This window comes from Oenanthe melanoleuca, chromosome 23 (assembly GCF_029582105.1).
Source record: "Oenanthe melanoleuca isolate GR-GAL-2019-014 chromosome 23, OMel1.0, whole genome shotgun sequence".
Lineage (NCBI taxonomy): Eukaryota > Metazoa > Chordata > Aves > Passeriformes > Muscicapidae > Oenanthe > Oenanthe melanoleuca.
Window position 1 is genome coordinate 4,838,385 of NC_079356.1, and position 25,979 is coordinate 4,864,363.

General features: G+C 54.8%; 1 protein-coding gene across 1 annotated transcript in view; it reads left to right on the forward strand.

Annotated features, from left to right (window-relative positions):
* MACF1 (microtubule actin crosslinking factor 1) overlaps nucleotides 1-25,979 on the forward strand; it is a 120,563-nt gene that overhangs the window by 72,703 nt on the left and 21,881 nt on the right. The window contains 15 exon segments of the mRNA XM_056509387.1: nucleotides 10,200-10,361; nucleotides 10,456-10,626; nucleotides 11,855-12,021; nucleotides 13,826-13,985; nucleotides 14,418-14,445; nucleotides 14,448-14,743; nucleotides 15,415-15,499; nucleotides 16,391-16,632; nucleotides 17,303-17,509; nucleotides 18,169-18,288; nucleotides 19,879-19,986; nucleotides 20,249-20,467; nucleotides 21,015-21,218; nucleotides 23,876-24,107; nucleotides 25,393-25,619. Of these exon segments, the coding sequence (XP_056365362.1) occupies nucleotides 10,200-10,361; nucleotides 10,456-10,626; nucleotides 11,855-12,021; nucleotides 13,826-13,985; nucleotides 14,418-14,445; nucleotides 14,448-14,743; nucleotides 15,415-15,499; nucleotides 16,391-16,632; nucleotides 17,303-17,509; nucleotides 18,169-18,288; nucleotides 19,879-19,986; nucleotides 20,249-20,467; nucleotides 21,015-21,218; nucleotides 23,876-24,107; nucleotides 25,393-25,619 (2,628 nt within the window).

Here is a 25,979-nt window from a genome sequence, read left to right on the forward strand (position 1 = left end):
GATTTGGCTTTGTGCTTTTATTGCAGTGTCTGAGGGAGGCTGAAATGCGCCCTCAGTCCTTCTGTTGGGCTGGAGGCACCTGGGGTTATCCATTCTGCCATGGCACAGTGTCCCAGCCTCATGGAGTCAGATATGGGGAACACAGGATTTTGGACAGAGGGGACAGCTTTGTCCTGTGGCTACTCCATCCCTCAAGGCCAGGCTTGAGCAGCCTGGTCCAGTGGAAAGTGTCCCTGCCCATAGCAGGGAGTGGGACACAATGAGTTTTCCTGTCCTTCCAACACAAACTATTCTATGATTTGGTCAGCAAGACCTGTAGGGACAAAGCTCATAGTGCCAAGCCAGGAGCTCTCCTCCATCCCCCTGCACTCCCAGGGCAGAAGGGGCACCAAGGTGAAGTTTAAAGAAGCTTTGAGGGTGGAGAAGACCCGTGGTTGCACCCTGATCTCAGAAATGACCCATCCATCAGAGATCTTGAGCTGCCTCTGAGCTCTCTTGCTCGTCACATAACACAGGTCCCTCGCTTCCAGCTGCTGAGATGTGTTAAAAGAAAGCTAAAAATACATTGGTTTCCAAACAGTGCTGTGCCATGTAAACAGTGGATGTGGCACAGCCATAAACTGTGACATCAGCCTGTGACAGGGACAGTGAGGTCCCCATGACCCAGGGCTGGTGGCCTTATGAGGAAGGCTTGAAACCAGCAGGTTCAGGAGACAAATGGGGATGTTCCTACTTGGAGAAGGGCTTGGGGAGCATCTTGGTTTTAGCTGAGGGTGTTTTATCCACAGGATGCGGCTACAGGTCTAGGTTGGGTGACAGGAGGTGTTTGGGGACTGAGCAAAAGCCAAATGAGGGGTCTTGGTGGTCACTTGGAAACACCCAAAAGGACAAAAATCAGGACAGGACCTTCATGCCCTTCCACATCCATCCCTTGCACCGACACAAAGTTCAAGCAAAGCCCTGACCTTGCAATTCCCAGCACTGTTTGGCTCCTGTCCCCATCACTGGGGTGGCACCTGGGGCTGGAAGCTGTGATTTGGGGAACCTGCAAGAGATCTGGCTGGGATCTTCGGGCCAGGCACAGCAGGTTTCCAATTGGCTTTGGTCCGTGCCCAATATTTCCCTAATGGTTTTAGAAATTCTTGGTGGGGGGAACGTGTTGGGGGAAGACTTGGCTCGCTCCTGGCACGTGACTCGGTGAGGAAATGGGAAAAGAATTTCTGGCTGTGAAACGGGGCAGCTCCACGTCGAGAAAAAGAGGGAGAGGGAGAGAGAGAGAGAGAGAGAGAGATCATTCCTCCTTCACAGTGGAACAAAAAAGCCTCCTCGCCCCAGCCCAGATGCCTGGGATTCCTGGCGGAGGGGCCCCGGAGCGGTAACGGTGCAGCTCCAAGGTGGTAGCAGAGGAACCAGGGCAGCATTTTTGGCACAGCACCGTTGTCCTCTTGTTGTTTCAGCTGCTCTGGATTAATACCAGGGAGCAGGAGCTGCGGTGTCCCCTGCCAAGGGGAAAAATCCAGGCGTTGGGACGCTCTGGTGGTGTTGGCAGCTGGGGCTGGAGGAGGCTGCAGGGCTCGGTGTCCGGCTGTCTGTCCAGGAGGGCTCGGGGGGATGTGGTGGGGACATGTCCTGGATGGACAAAGGGGCTCCCTGGGGAATGTTTGGAACCCCCCAGATCCCCACTCCCTCCCCATCTCCCGTGTTTTTCCTTGGTTATGTTTAATAGTGGAAAAAAGGGGGCTCCAAAGGTTTCCCGCCGTACAAATTCTCCATCCGAGGAGCATTTAATGGGCAAATCCCCACCCCAAACCCTCCCCATTCCACAAAACATCCGTTCCCATCTCTCCAAAAGCAAAACAAAGCTTTGGGAATGCTCTGCTGGGGCTGCTGCATGCACAGTTGGTGCTGGGACGTGGGGATGAAGGGTCTGAGAGCTTGGGGATGTGAAAACTGGGCTCCCACCACACCACACCATGACCTTGGCAAAGCCTGCCTCTTTCCAGGATGCCAGTGCATAAAAAAATACTCAGGAATTCATCTCCCTTTGCTGTGGCTCACCATGGCCAGGTGGGAAGGCTTTTGGTGAAGCTGTGGCACAGCAAAGCTCAGACCCAGGTCTGATTCTCCCAGTGCCGCTGCTTTTGGAGTGCAGTGCTGCACGTTTTTCTGTATTAAACACCTTGTATTTTTATCCCGATGCCATAATTCATCCCAAAAGTAGCAGGCCGGGTGGCTGGTGGGGCGGGTTGTTGCCTGGAGATGCGTGGAGGCTGTTCCCAGCCCTCCTGTTTTCTCTCCCCAGTCTGTGACTTCCCTCAGCATCACTTGCAGCGGTGATTCACGCGGCCGGGCTGCTCCCTCCCCACTTCCACTGTTCCCCATCTCTTAAACCCGAGGGGTTTGGGGGAGGAAAAGAAAGGTGGCAGGACTCAGGATGGGAGGATGTTACCCTAGAGCTGGGGCTATAAAAATAATGATTCTTAGTGAAAGAGCCTACAGTGGTTGAGAGGAACGGTGACAAGTTGCGAGGTGGCTTTTTTGGCAGAGCCATGGGGGAAGGCAGAATTGCTACTTCGGGGGGTGTTTCGGGTGGGTTTCTCCGGTGATTTCGAAACTCGGCTCTTTGTGCGAGGGCGGGTGCGAGGAGCAGAGAGACCCGATGTGTGTGTAGGGGGGTGGAATCTCCATCTCCATCTCATCTCGCTCCCAGCGGCGGCTCGGGGAGCAGCGGACAAAGGGCCGGGCGAGCGGGGCCGGTGGCGATGGGAGCCGGAGCCGGAGCCGAGCCAGGGCGTTGCTGCTCTTTGTCGGGGGCTGCCGCCTCCCCCCGGAGGAGGGGCCATGCCCGGCGGGGCGGGTGTGACCGTCCCCGCGCTGCCGCCGAGCACCGCCATCCCCCCGGGGGCATCCCCGCCACCGCTCCGCTTCTCCCGCATTCCCGGTGCGGGGACGGGAAGGGGGTCACCGGGGTGCTGGGGGGGTGTGCGGGAGGAAGGGGCGGCCCCGCTTGGTGCCGCTCCGCCCCGCGGTGCCGCCCCCCGCCCGCCCTCCGCCGGGGCTGGAGCTCCGCGGGTGCCGGTGCTGGCGGCGGCGGCGGGGCCGGGGCGTGCGGCGGCCTGTGCGGCTCGGCCTTTTGTTCGGAGAGCGGGCGGAGGCGGCCGGGAGCAGGAGGAAAAGCAGGAGGAATAAGAGGAGGAGGAGGAGGAGGAAGGCAGCACCATGCATCCCGCCGCGCCGGCCGGGGGCTGCCCGCGGGGGCGGCGCGGAGCCCCCCGCCCCCGGCCCGGCCGCTGAGCCGCGCACAAAAGCGGCGAGAGCCGAGGGCAGCGGACGGGAGGGCGGCCCCGGGGTGTGTGTGTGTGTGTGAGTCTGTGTTTGATCCCTCCGTTCCCAGCCCCGCATCGCCGCCGGTACCGGCTCCGTGCCATGGCCGGGCCGCCCGGTAACGCGGAGCCGCCGCAGCCCCACACCGGCCGCCCGCAAAGTTAGTGCGAGCGGGGCCGGCAGCACAGCAGGAGGAGGAGGAGGAGGAAGAAGGAGAAGAAGAAGCAATAGCAGCAGCGGCAACAGCCGCCTCCAGCCGCGGCTGCTCCCCGTCGGCTCCCGGAGAGGCAACTCAGGGGATTCCATCCCGCTCCGTCCCTTTGCCATTTTTGGATGCGTTTTATAGCCAATTTTTTTTTTTTTTTCCTCTGGGGAGAAAGCGAAAAAAAAAAAAAAAAAAAAGCGGAGAGCCAGCAGCCTTCCTCCACCGCCGGACTCTGCAGCCGTGCTGCCAGCACCGAGCACCCCCCGGCTGGATTTTGGGGCTTCCACCACTACCGGTGGCACCGGCAGCGACAATGCCATCATGTTTTTGAGACAGGAAACCTCCGAGTTTGCCCTGCATGAAGAACTTCCTGTGTTTAAAGTTGTACGAATATCCGCTGACAAGCTCAGTTCAAATGAAAACACGAGAGTCGGGGGGAGAGGCTAATTCGGACCAGCTGGACTTGCACGGCGCTGGGAGCCGGGCAGAAAACGCGCGGAGCCGCTCGCCACTGCCGGCCGGGAGCGGCCGGGACAAGCAGTGCCTTTGTTAGTCAAGAAGGACGGGCGGGATGATTTAAGAGCTTCAAACTCTTCCGCCGTTTCTGTCGTGAGCCGCTTGGAATATTTTCACGAAGCTGTTGGATTTTTGGATGTTCTGCTGATGGAGGGGGTTTTTTTAGGGGGATGAGGAAGGGGGGTGAGATGAGTTGTTTCACTGCTCAGGACCGCCGGTGCTGCTGGTTCCTCCTCCCATCCCCGTAGTGCCACTTTGGGATTAAAGGCCGTCCCGGTGGGTTTGGGACCTGCTGGTTGTGTGATGCTTCCTGCCGTGGCGGGCAAAAGGTTGCCAGGGTGGTTCTGTCATCCTTAAGGACAAGAGTATGGGCAAACCACTGAGCCGGCCAGACTGTTTACGGCAGAACCGCACGTGCCTGGGGAAGGGCGAGGATGAGGATGGTTATATAGAGGATTGCTACGTGCCCCAGAGATCCATATACGACACGATGAGAATTAACGAGCAGATCGATCAGGGATCGAAGCTCAACCAGCTCTCCAAGAGCACCCTGGGCAAGGGGGATGGCAGCACCATATCCAGCAACGGCACTCTGGGAGCTGCCAACGTCTTCGAGTCCAGACCACCAGAACCCAAAAAGCTGGATGAGCGAGTCATCTTCGACCAGCTCAAGCTCAGCAGCGACGTCTCCAAGCCGGCGCCGGCTCCGCCAAAGCGGCGGCCGAACCCCGAGAAGAAGGAGAACGTCAACCGGCGCTCCTGGAAGTCCTTCATGCCGCCCAACTTCACCGAGTTTGCCGAAAGGATGGGGGCCTCTCTCAGCGAGGTGTCGGAGGCGGGCGCCTCCAACCCTTCCCTGCGGGATAAGCGGGATTCCAGTGCCATGCTGGCCGAGCCGCCGGGCCAGCCCGAGCACGGCGAGCCCATGTCGGAGTCTCTCACCTTGGAGCACGTCTCCAAATCTTCTGGCACGGCTGAGGCGCTGGTGGCCAAGCAGTTCGGTGTGGATGGCTATGGTGGCCCCCGGGACGAGCGCCAGGCCCTGCTGAACGCCGGTGACAGCCGGGCCAGGGACCTGGCCAGGGCACGCCGGCTCCCCAGTGCCACCTGGCCACGAGCCAGGAAGAACTTCATCCGGGGAGCCTTCAACGATGGGCGCCAGGAGACCCTGGAGGCCTCCGAGTCGGACTCTACAGTGGAGAACGTGAACCTCTCTCCGTGCCTTAGTGAGGAGCTGCTGGATACGGGGCTGGATATTCTCATCACCTCCAATCTCAGGGAGAAAACTGAGTCTGAGCTGAGATTTGAGGAGGACGAGCGCTGGGTGATGATGGAGGAGTGGGAGGAGGCGACGCTGTCAGAGAGAGGAAAGGCTGTTCTGGTGGCAGAGGAGAAGAGGAGCTGTTGCTTGGCAGATATTTCTGAAGAAAGGGAACAATCCACTGCCCTGGAGGATGGCTGTGCCCCCAGCCTGGGCACCTCCCTGTCCTGCACGTCCCCAGAGGGTGGTGGCAGCGCGTGCTGCACGGAGGACGCAGCGGTGCAATGTGGGGTTGAGGACTTTGCTCCAATTCTGGAGCGCTCAACCAGCCCCACGGGCCCTGAGCTGTCCGACACAGACTCGGTGCAGATGTTCCTGGAGCTGGAAGAGCAGTGCCTGAATGAGGATGGGGGTGATGGAGCTGTCCCCAGCTGCCTGCAGGTTCAGATGTCCCCAGTGGACTCAGAGGGGCTGGACACAGACTCGGCCAAACTGGCCGGGCTGGTGGTTGAAGGGGGTCAGCACAGGGATATCAGTGCCTCGGACTCTGCTGTGGTGTCAGATCTGGAGGACTTTGATGTCACCTGCAGCTCACAGGTGCTGAGCACGCTGGAGCCCTTGACAGAGCCCTTCTCAGAAAGGGACACCTTGGCTGTCACCCCCACGGACTCGGACGGAGGGGCCTCCCCCAGCCCCGTGGCCATGGTGGGGCTGGGGTCCCTGCTGGAGAGCTCCCCAGCGCTGCTGGGGGAGGCTGATCCTGACCCACTCGTGGAGCCAGAGTTTGGGGCTGGTGAGATGCCCTGTCCTGGCACAGGGGCACATCCAGCTGCTGGACTGGGGGGAGATGGGTTCCCCAGTGCTCCCCTGGGGTGGGGTGAAGATAACCAAGACTTGCTTCCCGAGGGGACCTGTCCTGGCCAGCCCCCAGACACAGCAGTGCAGGAGCTGGGGTCCCCCCCACGGCATATCCAGGCTGGCACTGAGGGCATGGATCCGTTCAGGACCCATCACCTTCTGCCTGGAAGGACTGAGGTCACCAGCTGGGATGTCCCAGAGCTGGTTTCTGAGGATGAAGCCACAGATTTGGGATCAAGGAGTGGAGCTGAGGGCTGGACTCATCCAGCAGAGAGTGGGGATGTTTGCTGTGCTTCTCTGCTGCCTTTCCACGCTGGCTCTGCATCAGAGCCAGGCTCCATGGCTCCGACAACATTCCCGGTGCCTGTTGAGGACCTCCCATGGGAAATGCTTTCCCTGGGCCGTGGCCTGTCTCTGGAAGGGGCTGCCCACTCAGAGGGGTGCCCCATGGAGGTGGCTGTCACACCTGGGGGGACACCAGCAGCCATCCTGCAGCCAGGAGATGTGGACTTGTTGTTTGCCCCCAGCTGGGAGCTCCCTCGTCCTGCCAGCCCAGCCGCCCCTGAAGAGTTTCCTGGCACGTTGTCCACTGCAGGGCCTGCCATCCCTTGGGATTTTGGGGAGCTTTCTGCTCCAACCCGCCCACTTTTGCCTGGAGACGTGGCTGTCCTGGAGCCCCAGGCTCAGGGGATGCCACCAGCCACCAGGGATGCTGCCATGGACGCTGAGGAACCTCCAGGAGCCACCAGCACTGCCATGCCCCTGATGGTGGAGGAGCTTCTGGAAGCCCCACCAGCCTTTGCTGACGTGCCTGTGGCCACTGTGCCACTCTCCCCGGGTGCCAGGGACCTCAGTGGTGGCCCCGTGCCATTGGCAGTGGCCTTGGGGGACACAGATGACTTTGCCATCCTGGAGCAGCTGCCTGCCGAAGCGATGGCTTTGGAGCATGACCCCGTTGAGAGCACATCTGCAGCAGGGCTGGCAGCTTGGGAGGGTCCCCCTGGTGCCTTCTCAGCCCTCCCAGAGGGTCCCAGCACCCCAGAGCTGCTGGGGACAGCCTTTGCCCCAGCAGCCAGGGCACAAACCCTCCCCAGGGCTGTGCTGAGGGGTCCCCTCCGTCCCCGCAGCTGTGGGGGTGCCCTGTCCTCCTGCCCCAGCCAGGGAGAGGGGGCACTGGGCACGGAGGGTCCCCTCCTGGCAGAAGGGCCCCCTGCTCTCCCAGATGGATTCGTTCCAGATAACGAGGTATTTGTTGCTCAGGCTCCCGCAGCCGGGGCTTCGGGCGCAGAAATCGCTTTATTTTGCACTCCAGGGGTGGGTGGGAGCTGGGAGCCCACTCAGTAATGCAGATCTGGGCTTCCAAACTGCCTTCTCCCTCCTCAGATCAGCTTGAATTTGGCAGGCAAAAAGTTGGGGTTTTTTTTTGGGTGGGGGGGAGGGGGGAGTTGTGTGGTTGTGTAAGTGAGGGAGGCGAAAGATTCTCGCTGCTCGATGACCTGAAATGTTGACTGACACTTTCTGGCTAATTAAAGTACTTTGTGGTCACTCAGATGGAAATCACGGACTTCAGAAAAAAACCTTCTCACTGGTTCCTGGCAGGGAGTTCCCATCTTTGAAGCAGAAAATATATCAGGAAAGAGAAACCTGTAAAATGAATTAAGGGCAAGCAATTCCTGTCCCGTGCAGTCATCGCTGTCTGCATTTTTTTTTTTCTGTGAGCACTGAGGTGCTGAGGCTCAGAAGGAGCTCAGGAAGGGGCTCAGCTTCTCTCTGCTGTTTGGGGATTTGTGCTGCTCGTGGCTCTTGCCTGGAGAGACCTCGGTGCTGGAGTTCCCACAGCCCAGCACTGATTTCCTGCCATCTGGATTAGGAGAAATATCACTAAGGAGACATCAGAAGTTAGTCAGCACCAAAAATCCCGATTTGGTGGCAATTACTCATCCTTTGGGCTGTACCACTCCTTTGAGATACACACGTGGAGGGGCTTGGAGATGTGGTTTCACATGGGGGGTCCATGTGAGCAGGGGCTGGGACACCCAGAGGGGACCTGGGCGAGGGAAAAACCACTGGGTTCTTGCCATAATTGTCTTGTTGCTTGGGGGGGACCCTTATTTTAAGTTCAGCACCTCTGATTGTTAACCCCACAAGCATTGCTGGAGCTGCTTTCTGCAATTCCACATCAGGGTTAAGGGAGATGAGAGAAGCAGAAATTGAGGGGATGTTTTGGGAAGCCTTTTTGGGAGTGAGGAGGAGTTCTGGTGGAGCAGATGTCCTTCTGCTCTCCCAAAATGTCTGTCCAGCTCTTCCCCAGGGCAGGACACCTCACTGCACGGCAAAGGGGAGTCGTTAAATATTTGTTTCCACGCTGAGTCACAGTGAGGTTAATGAACTAAATCGCTGGAATCTTTTATGAGCAAAGGAAAACAAGTGTGTTGGACACGCTCACCCTCAGGCTGTTGCTGGGATTATTTTTGTCAGGCTCCTCAGGGAGCATCAGGCTCTCAGGCTGGCTCATACCTGTGTTGCAGGTACCCCTGGCTGGACCATCCAGGCTTTTCCCTCTCTGCCTGGCTCCTTTGGGGTTTGTTTTGCAGTGCATGGAGAGCTCAGACCAGCCCAGCATGCCAGGCTTATCAGCCTGATCCTTTTGTGGCTTTGGCTCCTCTACCCAGCAGCTCCATATATAAACAGTAACAGGAGAACAGCCCAGGAATCAGTGATTCCAAGTCCCCATTTATTTCTTATAACCGTGGCAGAATTCTCCATGAGCAAACAGCTCTGGACAGTGTCTGCCAGCTCACCCTGCGCTCCTGTCCTGGAGGGACCTCCCTGCCTCCAGTTGCTGAGCTCTGCTGGGAAAAAGTAGCTTTTTTCCCTTTGGAAATGAGGCAGGGAATGTCAAAGCAGTGTCTCTTGCTCGGGCTGGGAGCTGTGCCTGTGTGTTTTCGTGGATTTTGGTGTTTTTAGGGAGTTTTGTGTGCAGAGAGCCATGTCCTCCACGAGCTGCTGCTCTGCTGGGGGAGATCTTGCATCCAAGTGGGGATTTTTCAGTGCAGGCAGTGTCTGTGCATTCTTGGGCACGGGGAGCAGGTGGCTGGCTGCCATCCCCTCTGCTTCCCAACGGGAAAACGTGGCAGGGCCAAGGGCTGTGCTGTGCCCAGCCCGGCTGCGGGGTGACCCCTGCTCTGCATGGGCTGCCAGGGCAGCAGAGCGAGCCAGCAATCTGCTGCCTTTTTCTGGGGATTTGGGGGTGTTTGCTGTGGGGGACAGGGCAGGCTTGTCCCTTGGGACTGGTGAGGAAAGACTGGAGAGGGCTGGTGCACGGGCAGAGCGTGGTTCCAGCAGATCCCCAGCTCTGATAAAGAGCATTTATCTCCTCCGGAGAAACAGGATTCTCCCTGCTGCCTCTGCTGACAATGGGGAGCTTCATTCGCCCTCCTCCCCCTTCCCTATCAAATCTTTTTTGGTTTAGAAAGCTTTTCCCCACAGGATTCCCAGGCAGGACCGTGCCAAATCCGTGCTAAACGACTCGCACATTAATTGCCTGTTGCCTTTGTCTTTGGAAATACAGCGAGCTCCTCGCTGCCTGTAATTTCGTGGTTAACAAAACTCATATGATGTCAGGTCTCCCTTCTCAATAGCTGCACTGTGAGAATTGCTTGGGGTTTTTTCCCCAGGAGCATTATTTCCCAATCTGATGGCGAGTCACAGCCGATGCTCTAATTTCTTCCTCAGTTTTCTCTTTTTTGACTCACTCCAGTGCTTGGAAAAATGGGATTTACCCATTTAAAACCAGAGGTGGGTGTGGATAGACCCTGAGCTGTGCTCCACACCAGCAGACTCCTGTGACATCTGTGTCACTAGGTCAGGGTGAGGGAGGAGTTCAGACAAACTTGCACAATTCCAATAAAATCAGTGCAAGTGGCTGCTGCATCATCCCTAGAGAGGGAAGTATCCATGGAAAGATTGAGCAGCTGGAAGAACAGCTCAGAGCTTAATAAATCACCTTTTCTCTCCCACCTTTTCCACCCACAGCAATTCCAGAAGGAGCAAGTGGATCCCCTCCAGCTGAAGCTGCAGCAGGTCAATGGAGTTGGTCAGGGACTCATCCAAAGCGCCGGGAAAAACTGTGATGTGCAGGGGCTGGAGCACGACATGGAGGAGATCAACACCCGCTGGAACACCCTCAACAAGAAGGTGGGAGCCTGGGGAGGGGCTGCCCTGGTGTCCCTGGGGTTTTGGGGTCGCAGGCAGTGCCTGACTCTGCAGTGGGGCTGTTTTTGGGGTGCAGGTGGCCCAGCGGGTGGCTCAGCTGCAGGAGGCTCTGCTGCACTGCGGGAAGTTCCAGGACGCCCTGGAGCCGCTGCTGAGCTGGCTGGCAGACACTGAGGAGCTCATCTCCAACCAGAAACCTCCCTCTGCAGAGTACAAGGTGGTGAAAGCCCAGATCCAGGAGCAGAAGGTGAGTGAGCGCTGTGGGACGGGACCTCACACAACCAGGCAAAATTTTGGGAGTCCAGCTGGGATGTCCATGCTTCTTTCCTGGTGGGTCTCAGCTCCTCACATCACAAAATGAACATTTCCTGGTGGGTCTCAGCTCCTCATGTCACAAAATGAACATTTCCTGGCGGGTCTCAGCTCCTCACATCACAAAATGAACACTTGCCCACACTCAGTGATCTCCATTGCCTGAGTCACCACATCCCCTCGTTGCCCTGCTGCCTCCTGAAGTTGCCTGCTGGCTTTGCTGGTTTGCCATGCTTTTCCAGCCCTGAGTTTGGCTTTGTGCTGGTAATTCTGCTGTGTCAGGAGCGAGCTGGTGCTGGTGCAGGGCCTGGTTTGGCTGTTGGGACAAAGGGAATGTTACAGAGTGTGAGAGCAGGCCCGAGGTGTGCCCGTGTTTGCTGAGATAACAGCCCGGGGTCGGCGCCTGCCCTCCGAGTGGGAGGAGGGAAGGTCAAGTGTGGTCATGGGGAAATATTTTAGAAATGAATCCTTACCCAGGCTTGGTCTGACCTGTGGAGGTTGGAAGAGGAAATGTGCTTCAAGTGGAGGCTAAAAACTTGATAAGTTGGAGGGTGGTTGGTGGGGAAGACTTGAAAAACTCTTGCACAGAAGTGGTTGGATCTTGAGTAGTGTGGAAGAGGGAAGGGGGAAGGGAAAAGGAAAAAAAAAAGGGAAAGGAAAAGGAAAAAAAAGGGAAAGGAAAAGGAAAAAAAGGGAAAAGAAAAGGAAGAATGGAATGGAATGGAATGGAATGGAATAGAATAGAATAGAATAGAATAGAATAGAATAGAATAGAATAGAATAGAATAGAATAGAATAGAATAGAATAGAATAGAATAGAATAGAATAGAATAGAATAGAATAGAATAGAATAGAATAGAATAGAATAGATGAAAGTTCAATTGGATGGGACCTACAATGATCACCCTGTCCAGCTGCCTGACCACTTCAGGGCTGCCCAAATCAAAGCATGTGATTATTATAATGTAATACAATACAACATAACAATATAATATAACTCTGTAATTTTTTGAACTGGTTTTGAAGGCAGAGCCATCCCCCTGGGCTGGGCCTGGTCTCAGCCCAGTGCTGGCAGCATTTCTGAGCCACAATTAGAGATGTGACCCCTCCAAGGGCTGGATTTGGTTCTGCTGCTCCAGTCTGGTCTCTTTTGCCTCCCCCAGCTGCTGCAGCGCCTGCTGGACGATCGCAAGGCCACGGTGGAGATGATCCAGGCGGAGGGAGAGAGGATCGCGCGGGCGGCCGAGCCCGCGGACCGGGACAAGATCGTGGGGCAGCTGGAGAGCCTGGGCCAGCGCTGGGAGGGGCTGCTGGGCAGGGCAGCTGCCAGGTGAGGGCTGGGGCTGCTGACAGGTGAGGGGCTGGGGGCTGCTGACAGTGAGAGGGGCTGGGGCTCCTGACAGTGAGAGGGGCTGGGGCTGCTGACAGTGAGAGGGGCTGGGGCTCCTGACAGTGAGAGGGGCTGGGGGCTGCTGACAGTGAGAGGGGCTGGGGCTCCTGACAGTGAGAGGGGCTGGGGGCTGCTGACTGAGAGGGGCTGGGGGCTGCTGCCAGTGAGAGGGGCTGGGGCTGCTGACTGAGAGGGGCTGGGGGCTGCTGACAGTGAGAGGGGCTGGGGGCTGCTGACTGAGAGGGGCTGGGGGCTGCTGACTGAGAGGGGCTGGGGGCTCCTGACAGTGAGAGGGGCTGGGGGCTGCTGACAGTGAGAGGGGTTGGGGTACCTGACAGGTGAGAAGGATGGGAGCAGCTCCAGGTGAGAGCGGCTGCTGGGCAGCTGACAGGTGAGAGAGATTGGGGGCAGCTGCCAGGTGAGAGGGGCTGGGGGCTCCTGACAGTGAGAGGGGTTGGGGTACCTGACAGTGAGAGGGGTTGGGGTACCTGACAGTGAGAGGGGCTGGGGTACCTGACAGGTGAGAAGGATGGGAGCAGCTCCAGGTGAGAGGGGCTGCTGGGCAGCTGACAGGTGAGAGAGATTGGGGGCAGCTGCCAGGTGAGGGGGGATGGGGGCAGCTGACAGTGAGAGAGGCTGGGGACTCCTGACAGGTGAGAGGGGCTGGGGCAGCTGAGAGGTGAGAGGGGCTGGGGGCACCTGACAGGTGAGAGGGGCTGGGGCAGCTGAGAGGTGAGGGGGACTGGAGCAGCTCCAGGTGAGAGGGGCTGAGAGAAGCTGCCAGGTGAAAGGGCTGGGGGCACCTCCAGGTGAGAGGGACTGGGGGCATCTCAGCCCCCAGTGCCCCCAAGCCTGGGGTGACAGCATTCAGGAAATTTCGGTGCAGATACATCCTGGAAATGTGGAAACAGCTGGAAAACCTGAGGAATCAAAGGCTGGCTGGAAACTGATGCTGATAACAGTGGTTTACAATGGCAGGGAAGAGCTGAGATTAAATAATTTCCCTGCAGGGGAGGGATGTTATTTTTATTCCTGTAAGCTTTAACGTTTAGCAACATCCTGTTGACACCTTTGTGCAGCCAGAATCTTGTTTATGAGTTACTTATTTCTACCTAAGCTGATATTTGGGGTTATGAAGTCACTTCTGAGGGCTGGATTGGACCCTTCTCCATGTTTTTAATCATTTTAATGATTTTAATCTGCCAACAAGCTGTCCATCCAGGACTGTCCATCCAGGATTCTCTTTAACCAGAAGCTCTGAAAGACCAAGAGCCTGGCCACAAGCTGAGGCATCTCCAAGACAGTGACAGGGATGGAACAAAAGGGAGTTGGAACTAAATGATCTTTAAGGTCCTTTCCATCTCCAACTGTTTCATGAAAAGGCTGCACAATGGGGAAGCCTTCCCAGGGTGATAAACTGGATCCTAAAGTCACAGCTGCAGGAAGAGCTTATTTTGCAGTTCCTCCACATTGATTTTTATCTTTGCCATTGCAGCTTGCCTGACAATGGTGTCTCACCTTGCTCTGAACAAATACCTGAATACTTGCTTTTCCAAATACCTGAAGCTGCTCCTTAGAGTTTTCATTGACTCAAACAATCTCAAACTGGTTTTGGTTGGAGGGGACCAAAAAAGGACCTTAAAAACCATTTTGTTCCAACCCCCTGCTGTGGGCAGGGACACCTTCCACCAGACCAGCTCCTTGAACATTTATTCCCTTCTAATTTTATGATTACTTTTCACAGGCAGAAGCAGCTGGAGGATATCTTGGTGCTGGCAAAGCAGTTCCATGAAACCACAGAGCCTGTGTCTGACTGGCTGTCGGTGACAGAGAAGAAATTGGCCAACTCTGAGCCCATTGGCACCCAGACTGCCAAAATCCAGCAGCAGATCAGCCGCCACAAGGTAGGACCTGTGCAGGAGCAGGATGGAGGTGGTTGCAGTCAGGTCCTGCTCCAGTGGTTGTTTCCACCACAACCAGAGGGGGTTTTGGCACAAGCAAGGATTGGAGGAGTTACCCAGGCTGTTTTATGTACAGCAGAAGGCTGCAAGCCCTGACCCACCAGCGTGGGTAAACATTAAACTGATGTCCTTGTGCCTCCCAGCAGATCTGGATAGGAAAAAAAAAAAAACATTCCCATTCATGTGTTTCTTTTTAATTTCAACTCAGTTTGCCCATCCAGGGGTGGCTTTTGTGTCTCCTCCATTTTTCAGTTGAGTCCATCGTTGCATTCCCCCTTTTACGTTGCATTTCTTTTATTTTCCTCATTCTCCACTCATATTTTATTTTTGTTCCCCCCCCCTTTTTCTGTGTCCATTCTCCCCTCCACCATTCAGGCTCTCGAGGAGGACATAGAGAGCCACGCTGCGATGTGTCTCAGGCTCTGGGGGTCGGGCAGTCTCTGTCCTCCCTGAGCTGTGCTGCTGAGCAGAGGCTGCTGGCAGAGAAATTAGAGGCTCTGCAGAGCAGCTACAGCGAGGTCCAGGAGAGGTGCAGCCGAAAGGCAGCACTGCTGGCCCAGGCTCTGGCCAACGCCAGGATTTTTGGGGAGGAGGAGGTGGAAGTGCTCAACTGGCTGGCAGAGGTGGAGGACAAGCTGGGCTCAGTGGCCATAAAGGATTACAAACAGGACGTCCTGCAGAAGCAGCATGCCGACCAGCTGGTATTTTCTGTTTCATTTTGTTGTTTTTTTTTTTTTTCTTTCTTCCATGTTTTGTGTTGTTTTGTTGCGTTTTTATCTGGTTTTGTTTATGTTTCTGGCCTGGGTTTAGTTTTTGAGGAGCTTGTTCTGCTGGTGGGTCTCTCTGAGGTTTGGAGAGGAGTATAAAGAGATTTCATGTGTTAGAAACAACAATTGTGTGCCCTCCCCCTCCCAAAGAAATGGGTTTCTCAAGGCGGGGATTGTTTGATTCTGTTTGATTTGTGAACAGTGTCTGAGCCAGCTTGGCCACCCTGTGCCTTCAGAAAGCTGGGTGCTGTTTCCAAAACTGAGAGCTGGAAAAGCCTGGTGGGTTTTGGAGCTGGGCTGGCCACTGAGGAAGCCTCTGCTTCCACTGCCTGGGGCTGTGCAGGCTCTTCTCAAGAGCAAGGTTCTGTCTAATACAAGGACAAGTCCTTTGGTGACACAGATATGATGGGTTGGGTTGCGTTTGCTCTGAGATTTGGGCCTAAAAATCCCAATAATTCCCATAGCAGTGTGGCTGGACCTTTCAGATGGGTTGTCCACCCTGCCTGTGCTCAGCAGGGAGGTTCCTGCCTCCCATAGCATCTCTGGCTGGCAGGACACAGGGACCTGCCCACAGCAGGATAACCCAAATTTGCCTTTTTCTTCAGGCTCTGAATGAGGAGATTGTGAACAGGAAGAAGAACGTGGACCAAGCCATTAGAAATGGACAAGCTCTCCTGAAGCAAACCACAGGTAACACAGAGATTTTGGCATGCTCTGGGAATTTTGGGGGGTCTGGGAATCCACCCTCCACATGCTTTTCCTTGGGAAGTCCATGCTCTGTTGGGTGGAGGCTTTTCTCCCTCAGGTCCTCATTTCCTTTTGGAAACTCCCAGAGTAGCTGTTTTGCATCCAGGCTTGGATGCTAAAGCCACAAACACTCCAGCTTAGGGTTTGCTTGGTCCCAAAATCCCAAGCTCACAGCTTGGGGAGCGGGGGATTCCCACTGCTGCAGTGGGGATGCTCAGTGCTGAGGAAGGCTTTTCTCACTGCAGCCAGCTGCTCAATCACATGGAAAAGAGGTTAAAAATACCCCCAGCCCTCTCCTAATATTGCTTTCCCAGACTGAGCAGTTGTGGCTGTTGCCACGTGGGTGTGAGTTTATGTTTATGAGTGGGAAGAGAGGTCGGGGCGCTGCGTTTCCTTCAGATGTGGTCTGCTCGGAGCAGATGGACAGCCCTGTGTCCTTGTGGGAGCTGTGGAGCAGGAAGAGTGATTACAAAGGATTTGGCAGGCAGCTCTGTGTCCTCTTGGAAGCAGCAGCGAGGGGTGAACTGACCCTTTTGTCTTGGAGCTGTGGCTCGTTGCTGAGAACTGAGTTAGGCTGGATTTGGGGCTTGTGGCAAAGCCAGGCTTTGCAGCACACCTCTATCCCAAAATCCCATCCCATCTCAGGGATTTGTGGATGTTACACTGATGGGAAATGTCAGCTCTAAGTAAAAACTGTAAGTACAAAGAAAAGTGAGGCTGGAATTCACTGTTTAAAGGGATGAGGGACAGAGAAAGTGGCTGCTGACACCTCCTGGGGTGGCTCCTTCAGCCCCCAGAGCCCAGGCTGATTCTCCCCTTGCTGCTGCCCCCCAGGGGAGGAGGTGCTGCTGATCCAGGAGAAGCTGGATGGGATCAAGACCCGTTACTCCGACATCACGGCCGCCAGCTCCAGGGCCCTGCGCACGCTGGAGCAGGCACGGCAGCTGGCCACCAAATTCCAGTCCACCCACGAGGAGCTGACTGGCTGGATGAGCAAGGTGGAGGAGGAGCTGGCTTCCAGTGGGGCACAGTCCCCTGCTGGGGAGCAGATCCCCCAGTTCCAGCAGCGGCAAAAGGTGGGAGAGTTTGGGGTTCTCTCTGGCCGCCGGTGCTCTGAGCTCTTGGCTCTTACTTTGTTGGGTTATCTTAAATAAGCAAAGCAGCTAATAGTTAAAAAGGTTATTTATTACAAAGCACATCTTGTTACAGAGCACATCAGTCTCAACAGGCAAGCAGACAAGCAATGGCAAATGCAGTGGCAGTAGCAAAGCAAAAGCCTGGCAAAGAGCAAGTGGCTAAAAGCACCAACTCTCCCCAATACAAACTCTTATCTAGGATTTTCCCAACAAGCTAAGATGCAAACTCAGTATTAGAATTCCAGTTTCTTAGCACACCAGGTTACATATAGGGCTATGCATACAATCTATTATGTTCCATGTAAAAAATGTCAGCAATATTCTTACTCTAACTATCATGTCTAAGTCCTGTCAACAACTGTGGCCTGGAGCCTCCACTGCAGATATCAGTGTGTTTCAACCTTCACTAGAACACTCACTGCTACTGTGGCATTTAAGACCTTTCACTTACTAAAAGCATTAGAACTCACCCTAAAACTTATTCAATCCCTGCACTCTGATTTCTGTCTGAAGAATTCAGAGAGACCCCTGACTCACTGACACCACTGCAGGGTGGGGGTGGCTTGTTCAGAGCTTGGGGAGGACACACATCCACGGGTGCCTCTCACAGGAGCTGAAGAAGGAGGTGATGGAGCACAGGCTGGTCCTGGATACTGTGAACGAGGTGAGCCGGGCTCTGCTGGAGCTGGTGCCCTGGAGAGCCCGGGAGGGGCTGGACAAGCTGGTGTCGGACACCAACGAGCGCTACAAGCTGGTCAGTGACACCATCAAGCACAGGGTGGAAGAAATCGATGCTGCTATTCAGAGGTCTCAGCAGGTGAGTGGAAAAACCCTGCAGGGTTTTCTTGGGAGAAGGGGAGTGAGTGGCTGAGCAGGGCTTGTCACACAGGGTGGGCAGGAAGGGCAAATCCCATCGGGAATGGCAAGAAGTGGATCCCAGCAGCAGGGTGTGGCAGCAGGGATGGTGGCTGACCTGTCCTGCTGGGTGATTTTGGGATGGGATCACTCTGGAGCAGCACTCTGTTATCCTGCCTGTGAGATTCTGCCTGCAGGGGTGGTGGGGATGGTGTAAAACTGATGACTATCAAAGCTGGGAAAACTCATCCCCTACTGGGAGAGCACAAGGATTTGTTCCAGGCCAGCAGTCCTCCCCAAAAATGCTTGTCCTGCTTGGACTGGAGTGCTGGGAATACCCAGAGTGAGTTCTCCATGGAGGAGCAGAGGAAATGCTCCTGTTTATAGGGATGTCCCTTTCCCTGCAGGCAGGGAGGGTGTGGGGAGAGGTGGCTGCTCCAGCTTGCCCCAAAACCAGCCACAGGGGCATATTGGAGTCAGAAACCCAGTGCCCCCTTCTCCTCCACACCCCAGGATGAGGAGTTTGTCCCCGTGTCCCTGTGGGTCCCTCTGTGACTCCCACTGTCCCCAGCTCCATCCCTGCTGCCAGCACTGACCAGTGCCCCTCCTCTCCCCCTGCAGTACGAGCAGGCAGCTGATGCAGAGCTGGCCTGGGTGGCTGAGACCAAGAGGAAGCTGATGGCTCTGGGTCCCATCCGCCTGGAGCAGGACCAGACAACGGCCCAGCTGCAGGTGCAGAAGGTCTGTGTGCACCCCTGTGCCTGGGTGGGGTGGGCAGCAAGGAGGGAGGGTCCATTTGGGGCATGGGATGCATTTTGGGATAGCAGCTCTACCCTGGGGTGGGCAGCAAGGAGGGAGGGTCCATTTGGGGCATGGGATGCATTTTGGGATAGCAGCTCTACCCTGGGGTGAGCAGCAAAGAGGGAGGGTCCATTTGGGGCATGGGATGCATTTTTGGGGAGCAGCTCTACCCTGGGGTGAGCAGCAAAGAGGGAGGGTCCATTTGGGGCATGGGATGCATTTTTGGGGAGCAGCTCTACCCTGGGGTGTGCAGCAAAGAGGGAGGGTCCATTTGGGACATGGATGCATTTTTGGGGAGCAGCTCTACCCTGGGGTGTGCAGCAAGGAGGAATGGTCCACTTTAGGGTTATGGGATGCATTTTTGGGATAGAAGCTTTACCCTGGGGTGGGCAGCAAGGAGGGAGGGTCCACTTTGGGTCATGGATGCATTTTTGGGGAGCAGCTCAACTCTGGGGTGAGCAACAAGGAAGGAGGCTCCACTTTGGGTCATGGATGCATTTTTGGGGAGCAGCTCTTCCCTGGGGTGTGCAGCAAGGAGGGATGGTCCATTTTGGGATTATGGGATGCATTTTGGGGGAGCAGCTTTACCTGAGGTGTGCAGTGCTGAGCCCAGAGCACACAGGAGAGATGCAACACTTGGCCTTGAGATGTGAATAGGAAAAAAAAAAAAACAAAAGGAAAAATTGCTCTAAATCATCCAAGTGTTTGCCTTCCCAAGGAAAAATCTTCCTGACTGTTTACAGGAGCCATTTAGGGCTTGATGGGTGCTTTGCTTTGGTCTCCCTTGGGAGAACTCCCATGAAATCCTTTCCTTGTGGCCAGCAGAGCAAGCTCTGCCACGTTCTCACCAGTGAAAGGTTTAGAGAAATGTGTATATTGATTAATGAGGGTGGTTTCCATTTGCTTTTTGCTCATTGTTCCCTGCAGTGAGGGACTCCACAGTTCCCTCCCAGCAGCCAGAGTGGAACAAAGAGGTGCTGGAGGGATTGTTGTTTTTTTTTCTATATATCTTTGAGATGAGCTCATGCCTGAAAGAACGTGCACTTTAAATAAACGTCCCTTTTCTTCCCTTTGCCTGGGCAATCAGAGCAGCACACAGCCTTATTGGATTTAAAATCAAAGAAAAAAAGGAAAATAAGACAGTGTTATAAGGGGCGGGGGGGCTGAACTGTCAAGCATTGAGTTAAATTGAGCTCAGCTTCCCACTGTTAATCTCGTGGACCTTGGGAATGGCAAAGTTATTGGTGGATGCAGCCCTGGAGAGCATCATTTTGTGGGGTAACATTCACTGACAAATGGGTGATGGAGCTTTTCCTCCAGTGAGGACCTTGGGTGTGGATGATAGATAATTTTAAGAGCTGTTTTGAGAGAGGTTGGTGTAGATGAGGAGAGCAGGCAGGAATCTGCATTCCCAGCCAGATTTTCAGTTTGCCACAGGACACTTGGCTGGGTTTTGTGGGGTCTCTTTGGCAGAGGATGCTGGGGAGAGGCTGGGCTCAGCTCTGAGTTCTCCCCTTTCTCTTCCTGCAGGCGTTTTCCATCGACATCATCCGGCACAAAGACTCCATGGATGAATTGTTCAGCCAGCGCAACGAGATTTTTGGGACCTGTGGTGAGGAGCAAAAAGCTGTTCTCCAGGTGAGAACTCTGTTATTTACTACAGAGAGAGAGCAGAGAGGCAAATCCTCAGCCCTGGCAGGGGCTGAAGGAATTTAAAATTACCCCATCTTTAGTAATTCCCACCAGCATTAGCAGAAATCTCTCTACATTTACCACTCTCCTTTATTGCCTGGTTTTATTGCAAGGTTTGGAGATGGGGAAGGGGGGGATCCCTGAGGCTGCTTTAATTGGAATTAATTGCCTCCCTGCCCATGACTCTGCTCCCTCTGTGTGTTTTTAGGAGAAAACCGAGTCCCTGGTGCAGCAGTACGAGGCTGTGAGCCAGCTCAACTCGGAGCGCTACGCCCGCCTGGAGCGAGCCCAGGTCCTGGTCAACCAGTTCTGGGAGACCCACGAGGAGCTGAACCCCTGGATTGAGGAGACCCAAGCCCTCATCTCCCAGCTGCCACCCCCAGCCATCGACCACGAGCAGCTCAAGCAGCAGCAGGATGACATGAGGGTAAGAGGATGCAGAGTTTGCACCTCCTGCCCATCAGTGCCCTCAACAGGGAGCAAGAGCAGCTTTTTATTCTGAATTTTCCTCTTTTTTTTTTTTCCCCTGTTCTGTTTTTTTTGCTTGTGTAATGCCAGAGTGCCACGTGAAAATCTGCTTGTTATGTTGGAGCACTCCTTACCAAAATTCAGCTTGCTCCCAAGGAAACCTGGCTGCTTTTGGATTCCTGCTCGTGGCAGGGGGGAAAAAAACACTTTGTGCTTTTAGGGTAGAGACTGCAAAACACAAAATTCCCAGTGGGGTCCCCCGTGGAGCTGTGGGGAGGGTCAGAGGCTGGGGAAGGGCCCGTGCCAGGCTCTGTGCCATAGCCATGTTGGGAAGAACCCAGTGCCATGTGCTTGGCAGATGCTGGGGCATGAAATCCAGGCTGTGAGTTCCTCCCAGATAGGATCCCTGCTCTTGGAGTGCTGTTTGGAATAAATAGGCAGCAGGCTCGCAGCAGATTTCTAAACAAATGTGGTTTTTTTTCCTTCCCCCTCCCTGTATTCCCTAGCAACTGAGAGAGTCCATCGCTGAGCACAAACCTCACATCGACAAGCTGCTGAAAATCGGGCCCCAGCTCAAGGACCTGAACCCTGAGGAAGGGGAGATGGTGCAGGAGAAATACACCAGGGCTGAGGCTTTGTATTCCAAAATCAAGGAGGAGGTTTGCCAGCGAGCCCTGGCCCTGGACGAGGCCTTCTCCCAGTCCACCCAGGTATGCCAGGGAGGGGGATTTCCTCCCACAGCCCCCCAGGAGAGCTTTGGAATGAGGTTTTATCCCCCCTGTAAAACCCCTTTATAAGGCATAAAGTGGTCAGGCACCTCCAGGGGAGTTTCCTGCTGGCTGTGGGAGCAGAGGAGAAGGAGTTTGAGGCTTCACACAGTAAATAGGGTCGTAAAGTTTTACGACCTCAATAATGATGCTGGTTCAAAGGGGCTGCTCTGGCATCCACCCAAGGTTGGAAGAGCCTTTTGAAAGAGCTTGAAGAGATAATTTTCAGTTCTGATAAGCTGTGAGTGCAGTGAGCAGCCATGGGATGCTTTGTATGGGAGAAATAATGGATGTCTGCGGGGTCTGGGCATCTCCTGAGGAGGTGGGTGAGTGCAGGAGGAGAAATAGGAAAGGAAAGGGAGAGACTGGAGGTGCTGAAGTCCAGAAGGAGGGTGAACCCTGCTGCTGAGGGTTGATGCCCCCCAGTTATGTTCCATTTCACCCCGTGTTCCCGTAGTGCAGTTGGTTTTTGTCACGTCCTGGGTGTTTATTTTCTTAATTCCTGTATTGTGTAGTCACTTCTCTTGGTTTGCACTTGTATTAACTCCGAGTTTTTCCCCCCCTCCACATTCCCCATCCCTCTCATCTCTCACTCCCACTGTGGAATGTGTTGTCTGTGTGTGTTGCTGCCTGTGCCCGTCCTCCCCACATTTCATTCTTGTGTTGACTGCGCCCCACCATTGCAGATTTCCGAGGTAAGCCAGTCCCCCCAGCACAGATGTTCATTTACCCTCCCTGGCCTGACTCTGTTTGACACCCAGACTTTCATTTCTGCTCCGTGCACAGCTCAGCAGAACATGCTTCAAAAATTAACGCCGGGGGTGGGGGCCTGGAATCACTTTTTTTTTTTTGGGATGGCTTTTGTTGAGTTGCTGCTTGGTCTCAGCTTCTGCAGGGCAGAGGTTTTGCTGCTGGAAGGTTCACACTGCTCCCAGCTGGATGTGCTGGTTTGCTGCTGCTTTCTTGGCTGAGCCAGCCTGTCCTGATCAACTTTGCAGCCAGAGCCCCTCTCTGCTGGGATTTGGTGGCACCTGCACTGGGCTGTTCCCAGTAGGAACTGGGAGAGGGACAAGAGCAGTGCTGAGCTGTCCTTCCCACCAGCAGACACTTTGGGGTCTTTAAGGCCAAAGTTGACTTTTCTTTAAAAAAAGCCAATAAACACTGCTAGACCCCCTCCCTCACTCCCTCCTGGCTTTCTGGTTCTGCTTCTGAGGCCGCAGCTCCTCCCCACCCGCATGCAGCTCCCGCTGGTGCTGAGAACTGGGCTGGCTTTCCCTCAGAAAATATGGAGATTCAGCAGCACCAAACAAAAATGTGCTTTTCCAGCAGCACTTTTTGCCTGGCTATTCCCTCATCCAGCACTGAGGTTTTGTGCCCAGCCACAAGGCAGCAGCAAAAAAAAAGGAACTTTTAGGGCTGAGTGCAAGGAGCTGCTGTGTTTGGGTCACAGGTGGCTCTGTGAGGGTCTGTGGGCTCTGCTGGAGCAGGGCAGGTGTCAGCAGGAGGCTGCACAGGTGCCATTGCTGCTGCAGTGATGTCATTGCTGCAGGAGTGTCATTGCTCCTGCAGAGGTGCCATTGCTGCTGCACAGGTGCCATTTCTGCTGCAGTGATGCCATTGCTGCTGCACAGGTGCCATTGCTGCCATTGCTGCTGCAGAAATATCATTTCTGCTGCACAGGTGCCCTTGCTGCTGTAGTGATGTCATTGCTGTGCCATTACTGCTGCACAAGGGCTGTTTCTGCTGCAGTGATGTCATTGCTGCTGCACAGGTGCCATTGCTGTGCCATTGCTGAAGCAGTGATGTCATTGCTGTGCCACTGCTACTGCACAGGTGCCATTGCTGCCATTGCTGCCATTGCTGCTGCAGGAATCTCATTTCTGCTGCTCAGGTGCCATTGCTGTTGCAGTGATGCCATTTCTGCTGCGCAGGTGTCATTTCTGCTGCAGTGATGTCCTTTCTGCTTCAGTGATGTCATTGTTGCTGCAGTGATGTCATTGCTGCTGCACAGGTGCCATTTTTGCTGCACAGGTGCCATTTCTGCTGCAGTGGTGTCACTGCTGCTGCTCAGGTGCCATTTTTGCTGCACAGGTGCCATTTCTGCTGCAGTGGTGTCATTGCTGGTGCACAGGTGTCAATGCTGCTACAGTTATGTCATTGCTGCTGCAGTGATGTCATTGCTGCTGCAGTGATGTCATTGCTGCTGCACAGGTGCCATTACTGCTGCACAGGTGCCATTTCTGCTGCAGTGGTGTCACTGCTGCTGCTCAGGTGCCATTTCTGCTGCAGTGATGTCACTGCTGCTGCACAGGTGCCATTTCTGCTGCAGTGGTGTCATTGCTGTGCCATTACTGCTGCACAGGTGCCATTTCTGCTGCAGTGATGTCACTGCTGCTGCACAGGTGCCATTTCTGCTGCAGTGGTGTCACTGCTGCTGCTCAGGTGCCATTGCTGTGTCACTGCTGCTGCTCAGGTGCCCTCGCTGCCGCCGCCGGCGCTCTCCGTCCCCTGTCCGAGCCGCTGGCTCTCGCTGCCGTCCCTCTGCCGTCCCCTCTGCTGCCCCCCTGCCCTAATGCCCTGCTGGCTCTGCTCCCCTGCAGTTCCACGACAAGATGGAGCCCATGCTGGAGGCGCTGGGCAGCCTCTCGAGCCGCCTGCGGCTGCCGCCCCTCATCCCCGCCGAGGTGGACAAGATCCGCGAGTGCATCAGCGACAACAAGAGCTCCACGGTGGAGCTGGAGAAGCTGCAGCCCTCCTTCGAGGCCCTGAGGCGCCGTGGGGAGGAGCTCATCGCCCGCTCCCAGGGGCCAGACAAGGACCTGGCAGCCAAAGGTACTCCCGGGAGGATTTGGGCTTCCCCTCCCTCCAAACCGTGGCTCCGGCGCTGCTCGGGAGGGTTTGATGTCCCAGGGGTGTTTTTTGGAGGTTCTAATGGCTTTAGAGGGAAGGATGAGTCCTCTGGGTGGATTTGGGAGGTTCTGCTGGCTTTAGAGGGAAAGATGAGTCCTTTGGATGGATTTGGGAGGTTATTCTGGACTTAGGACCAAGGATAAGTCCTCTGGATGGATGTGGGAGGTTATTCTGGACTTAGGACCAAGGATGAGTCCTCTGGATGGATTTGGGAGGTTCTCCTGGCTTTAGAGGGAAGGATGAGTCTTCTAAATGGATTTGGGAGGTTCTGCTGGCTTTAGGACCAGAGATGAGTCCTCTGGATGGATTTGGGAGGTTGTTTTGGACTTAGGACCAAGGTTAAGTCCTCTGGATGGATTTGGAGGTTCTCTTGGCTTTAGGAGGAATGTGCTGGTTTGGATTTTGTGTGGATTTTGGATGTTCTCCTGGACTTAGAGGGAAGGATGAGTCTTCTGAATGGACTGGGGAGGTCTTCCTGGACTTAAGACCAAGGATGAGTCCTCTGGATGCATTTTGAGAGGTTCTCCAAGCTTTAGAACCAAGGATGAGTCCTCTGGATGGATTTGGGAAGTTCCCCTGGCTTGAGGAACAAGGATGATGGATGGGATGGATGGATGGATGGATGGATGGGTGGATGGATGGGTGGATGGATGGATGGATGGATGGATGGATGGATGGATGGATGTGCCTGCTTCCATCTGGAACAGACAGGGCAGCATCAGTCAGAAGAGAAAAAAAGCATTTGTTTTTGTACAAAAGTATTTGTGGCTTCTCAGCCCAGCTGGCCTCTTGTTGGTGGCCCCTGGGACGGGATTTGTTGATGTTGATTCAGCATCTAATGGAGGGGAGGGAGCACAAAAAACCCATCAGCACGATTGGCACTAATTGGCACCTTCCTTGGCAGCCCAACAGGCAGCTCATGGACTGAGTGAGCAGGGACTTCATGCTAGAGGTGGCCAGAACAGAGGTTTGTTGGAGGGAGAGTGTGTGGGCAAATTTGCCCCAGGCCTGCACATGAATAAAGGATTTTCTGCAAGCTGGAGTTTCTCACGTCCCTCAGCATCTCCCAGAGTTAATGCTCTGATAGTCCTGGCCACCTGCATTCCCCTCTGGATATCCTGTTGGCTGTTTCTGAGCGTTTTCAGAGTGCTCCTGCATTGCCAAAAGGTTTCCTTCTTCACTGAATAGTTTTAATTTCCTTCCCCAGTCATCCAGGACAAGTTGGATCAGATGGTTTTCTTCTGGGAAGACATCAAAGCTCGGACTGAGGAACGTGAGATGAAGTTCCTTGATGTCCTGGAGCTTGCAGAGAAGTTCTGGTACGACATGGCAGCACTCCTGACAACCATCAAGGACACCCAGGACATTGTCCACGACCTGGAGAGCCCAGGCATTGACCCCTCCATCATCAAGCAGCAGGTGGAAGCAGCAGAGGTGAGGCCCATGGGGCTGCTCCTCAGCTTATCTGCTAAACTGGGAGGATCTTAGATCATGACCATGGCCAGAGGTGGCTGGAAATCAGTTCTGTAGGTGGTCAGGCAGATCATGAAGTGTTATTTCCATTGCAGTTTGGAGCTGCTAGGAAAAAAGCCAGAAGTGGATTTCACACATCCTTCACCTTAAATCACATTATCTGCTGCTGTTTTGGGAAGCTCTGTGTGGTCAGAGCTCTGTGCCCACTTGCTGGGAGTGATGTGGAAGCTTCCAGGGCTCTGCTCCCAACCCAAGCCAGAGTCTGGCTGGCGTGGGAGGAGTATATTTAGATTTTGGGCAGAGCAGAGATAAGTGCTTGGA